General features: G+C 39.9%; 1 protein-coding gene across 1 annotated transcript in view; it reads left to right on the forward strand.

Moving 5' to 3' along the window:
* The window catches only part of stk17a (serine/threonine kinase 17a), a 48,907-nt gene that overhangs the window by 11,984 nt on the left and 31,217 nt on the right, over nt 1–5,706 (forward strand). The window contains exon 2 of the mRNA XM_046061308.1: nt 4,079–4,291. Within this exon, the coding sequence (XP_045917264.1) occupies nt 4,079–4,291 (213 nt within the window). The remainder of the gene's footprint in view (nt 1–4,078; nt 4,292–5,706) is intronic.

Consider the following 5,706-nt stretch of genomic DNA (forward strand, 5'->3'; position numbering starts at 1 on the left):
TTAGTTTACAGAGTTGATGATCTGCATGAAGTGATGTAGTTATTCATTTATGTATGTATATGTAGCGCTGGCATTTTGCAAATAGAAATATAAAGACTTAGAAAAGGTGAAGGATTGTGTGTGCAGCTTAGATTGAAAATTGAAATCACATTTAGTCCCCCTTCTTGTAGTCAAAAATAATGTTAGTGTGATTTTGCTGATTGGCTCTGCTTATGACACAACGCTGGTGTTACCGCTTCATGTAGGCTGCGTCCAAGTAACAGCTCCTTCTACGTGGACGGATACTGAAACGCTATTCCATCAAATTAATGAGGAACTCGGGGCTGGCATCATGCAACCAAAATATGAAACATTTCTTCCTTTTGGTTTCTGTAGGAGAGGTACTTGGACTTGTTTTTATTTCATGCTACTTTATTCTTTTTCTCCACTGCATTTGTTTGGCAGCTGTTACTTTGCAAATGAAGATTTCAAAAAGTTACAATGAGCTTGTAAAATACAAGGCATGTTATACAGTAAATGAAATCACCCGACAGTATGTAAAATGAGTAAAATTATTGCAATTGCTGCGTACATGTTAATCCATCAATAATAATAATCCGGTAATATAATGTAACAGACCCCATTTTTGCTGCACTTTTTGATACCTTAGGTCTGTTTTGTCTTTTCTTAAATTGTGGTATTGCTTCTTCTAGGACTGCAACTAACAATTATTTTCATTATCAATTAATGTGTAATGATTTTCTTGATCAATCAATTAGTTGTTTGGTCAGTTTCCCAGACCCCAAGCTGATATCAGTTCACTCCCCACAAATATTACAGTTACAGAAAACAGAAAAACAGAAAACCCTTATATTTGGGGAGGAGTGTAGGAGCTGACAGAGAGCAGTCCTGGGCCAGTTTAATACCACGTTTCGGTGCCATCACTAAATAAACATTAGCTTTCTTCTTCTTTCTTCTTCTTTCATCGCGTTTCCAGTTAAATCAGATTTGACGCTCGAGACCTAACGTTACATATCAATAAGCTCAGACCTTATTGATTTTCGGGTTTTGAGAAAGTTTGAAACCAGGTCCTTTTAGAACTGGGTATTAAAATAGTTTCTGATAAATATTCTGTCGATCGACTGATCTATTAATCATTTCAGCTCTAGCTACCTCTATGTCTCATGGAACAGATACACTTCCATTTTATCAAATGTCTCAAACCACAGTTACTGCGTGTCCCTGGGGTTTTATGCTTCAAGTCTCTTTATTTTTCCTCTTGTGTGCCCAGCTGTTTAAATCTCACAAATCTGCTGCTGTTTATATGTTGTAAACATATTCATGGTATCTGTGATGATTGATCAGTGCTCACAGTGTCACTATGAGCTTTTTGCTTTGACTATAAGCACTGCTTTGAGCGGGGAAATACAATCTGTCGATGAATAAAGCCTGTGCCTATTTCGTCCCGTATAATCCTCCAGCAGCCTAAATAAAAACTATTTTTTAATTCCAATTATAGTTTAGGAAGAAGTGCTGTAAATCTTTAGGGTTTTTTTCATAGAGTTCATAGTTTGATTATTTTAATAACAACATTTTCCTTTTTTAGGCTTCAGTTCAGTGGCACTGAATGAAATGACCAGTGAAACCTCACTGTTCCTCTGTAGATTGTTGCAGCCTTGAATATTACCTTACTGTTTGAAGTACCAAGGTCAGATTGAAGTTGATGTATCAACCAGAGAGGAATGTATTTTTCAGTCATCAGTCACCTTTTTCTGCCCTGATGTTCCTTCTTTGTCTGAGCTTTGTCCTTCCAGCTGTTTTTTGGTTTAGCTTTCCCACCTAAAGAGGCTGTCGTGTTTAACAGAGGTAAGACTCTGAATGTAAAAAGCTCTGAACAGCCACACAAAGAGCTAAATGTCTTCTGAAACATGTTTGTGGAGGATAACTCAGTTAAGTTTAGAATCTATCATTCAGGACAGTGTTTTGTCCCTGTTTTGTGAATATGCAGTGGCCAGCAGGAACAGACCATAGCCAGTCAAATGAAAATGGAACAGTGGCGTGGAGACCCTCAGCACAGCTGCCTGCTGGAACCTTAACAAGCCTGACATTTGTTGAAACTTAACATTATTTCTCTTTGGTGGCTCATGGACAAAGAAGAACATCCATAATTGATAGATCAAGTTTCAACAGCTTTTCTTTCCGACACCTGCTGTCTCTGCGTATTATAAAATTTCAATCAGTAGTGTGCCTCTGACAACTTCTAAAACTGCAAAGACAAAACATTTTTATTTGCTATAATCTTTATATCCCATCTATGTCTATGTCAAGTCACAGAATGAATCCCTGTTTACAGAAGAAGGGAGAGCAGTGTTGGCATGAGTCTTGTGTCTCTGTGGGGGGGTCAGGTTCAGCCGGGGTGCTGCTGCTGGTTATTGGAGCATTGACTGCCCACAGTAGCCAGAGGGAAAGCACTGTCCTGATATGTCATCTCCATCACCAGCTGAGTTTCAGAGGATTTCCCCTGGGCAGCAGGCACATGTGCGCTCACACAGCGCTTTGGTCCTTACACGGTAACACCGAGCTTGAAAGAAAACTGGGTCAGGCCACGGTTGTTATAGAAAGAGAAATGCAAGTGCGCTGCATAATGTTTTAAACACCTGTGACGCTGCGTTTTAAACTCACTCTCTACCTTGTCAGTTGAGAACCTTCCCTGTAAGAAAAGTGTATTTCCATCCTACCTAACGGTGTTGTCATGTAATCCGCTCTACTCCTACTTTCCACTACTTAGCAGTTCATTGACTGACAGACTGAAATATCTCCACAACAATTTGAAGGAGTGCCATGGAATTTTGTACAGACATTCACAGGGCTGACCCCAAATAGTTGAAGATTCGATGCTTTGATGGGCAGAGCCTGATTCGACTGTCAATCTCACAGTCGAAGCGAAGCAACGATCATCTCATTTTGACAATATGGGGGTGCTCAACCCCCCCTGCTCGCAGTCGCCGTACACAACACATGATTCGTCTATTAGTCGACTATAGGCCTGACTTGACAATTCTGATTCAACTGTTATCCTTAGTCGGGGACAGCCCTAGACGTTGTGAAATATCTCAGTCAGTCCATGGGTTGTCACAACATTTGATGTGGCATATACACCAATCAGCCATAACATTATGACCACGTACTTGTCACAAACGGTTCAGACACCCAGGTTAATGAAACTATAACAGATAACGTAGAAGAGATGTAAAAATACTCACACACTTTCTGTAAACATTTATTGCAGTTTACCTCTCATACGTTACTCTGTGATTTGGTCACGTAGGGCTCCATACGCAACCTTAGAGAAAATACTTTTAATATTTTTTCCCCAGTTATCCAGCTGCGAGTTTCATCTCCAGACTAATTTTTATGATCTCACAGATGCCTGCTTTCTGCCCAAAATGATCAAATGTTGATCAAACTGAAATGAGATATTTCTACATATTGTCTTCCACTCTGCTGTTCAGGCCAGGCTCGTGGTCGGGGTCTGTATAAATGTTGGATTTACATGTTGGTTTCCTCCGAAGGTTTGAATAGGGAACTCCATGCCGTAGTTGTGTGCATAAACTGTTGACTTCTTAAAAACCTGTCTGACTGCTTGTCTTGCCCCATCTGACTTTTCTCAATAAACTGTGACATCACAAAGAAATGGGAGGCAGGAATCTTTCATTTCCAGCCATCTGATGAAAGCATTCCTCATCCAGTCACACTGGCAGATTCAGAGTAAACTGTTGAATATAACACAGTGTCAGGGCAGTCGCTTATTTAACACTGAACAGAGTAAATGAGTACATAAACTACTAGCAAAGGGAGATTTACCTTGGACGCCCAGTAAGTGATGCTGGCTGATTTTCTGTATTAGTTCAGGCCTCGTCTTTCACTCTCTTTAGTACCACTTCAGTCCAGAGCAATCTGTAAATGCTTGATAATAATAGAAATAGTTAATCAGATCTCATTAACTTACGTGACCAACCAGAGAACAAAACCATCAGAAGGGGTAGCATGGTCTTTTCTTAAAGCCGTTTTGTGTACTGATGGCCTTCTTGTCTTCCAGGGGGAAGTTTGCTGTGGTCAGAAAGTGCGTGGAGAAATGCACAGGCCACGAGTACGCTGCAAAATTCATGAGGAAGAGACGGAAAGGCCAAGACTGCCGGATGGAAATCATCCATGAGATCGCAGTGCTGGAGTTGGCAACAGCCAGCCCCCGGGTGGTCAACCTGCACCAGGTCTATGAGATGGCTTCTGAAATGGTTCTGGTCCTGGAGTTGTGAGTATGCAACTTGCACAGGACACCAGAACCCTCACAGAAGACAGAAATATGAACATAATAATTCTGGATACTTATAAAGCTGGGGTTAATATCCAGCCATGAGTGTGTTCATGTGAAAGAGTTTTTACAAAAAGCAACATCAAGATGTATGCAACATGGATATAATGTAAATGGACTGTACTTGTCGTGTCGTGGGAATTATATTCCTGGTGAGGGGTTGAGCAAATTATTGAGTTACACTGAACCGTCTTTGAAGAATTTATTTAACAAAAGAGAATATATACAGCTGGTCCAGAGACCTGCTGCCTTGGGCAGCTTCAGGCGTCTGGTCCTGAGCAAAGGGATGCATAATCATTTACACAGTCTAGGTTTCTATGTTTTGGGGAACAGAGAGAGGGAAAACACCAAAACGATCTCACAGCTCTGACCAAACCTAGTAAATGTGGACAGTCTAACATTAGGAGTACAGAAGAAGGAAAGGTTAAGGATAAAAACACAGTACATAAATATCTACACAAGACATAACAATAATAGTAATAATAATAAATGTAAGAGGACACGATTTTCTGCCATAACAACTTGTACACCTCCTTTCTAGTCTCTACATGTCACCTTCATCCAGTCACACACATTCACACACTAATGGCAGACACTGCTTTGCAAAGTGCTGTCTGCTTATCAGATTAAAACTCACATTCATACACATTCACACATCAAAGACACAGCCTGCAGGAGCAAATTCAGTATCTTGCTCAGGGACACTTTGAAATGCAGACTGGAGGAGCCAGGGATCGAACCACGACCTTCTGATTCTGACTCATAAGGCACAGGAAGTACTTCATATTGTAACAGTGAAATTCACTGGAAATATACTCACTGCAAATTGATATTACAAAAAGAGGTGAAATACAATATAATCCAACAATTAGAAGCTCTACCATATTCAGTCATAATAATTACATTTAAATTACATTAAAGTAAGGCTAAGACTATCTGTAAGTGTTGGAATTATATTGTATAGTACTTTAAATGCAGTTGGTATTTTTGCCCAGACATCTACAGTAAGTAGGAAAAGTATTATTTTCCATGGTGACATTCATACCTGCATGGTGCCTCTTGATGTACAGTGCCTTGCGAAAGTATTCGGCCCCCTTGAACTTTTCGACCTTTTGCCACATTTCAGGCTTCAAACATAAAGATATAAAACTGTAATTTTTTGTGAAGAATCAACAACAAGTGGGACACAATTATGAAGTGGAACGAAATTTATTGGATATTTCAAACCTTTTTAACAAATAAAAACTGAAAAATTGGGCGTGCAAAATTATTCAGCCCCTTTACTTTCAGTGCAGCAAACTCTCTCCAGAAGTTCAGTGAGGATCTCTGAATGATCCAATGTTGACCTAAATGAC

The sequence above is a fragment of the Micropterus dolomieu genome, linkage group LG01 (genome assembly GCF_021292245.1).
Source record: "Micropterus dolomieu isolate WLL.071019.BEF.003 ecotype Adirondacks linkage group LG01, ASM2129224v1, whole genome shotgun sequence".
Lineage (NCBI taxonomy): Eukaryota > Metazoa > Chordata > Actinopteri > Centrarchiformes > Centrarchidae > Micropterus > Micropterus dolomieu.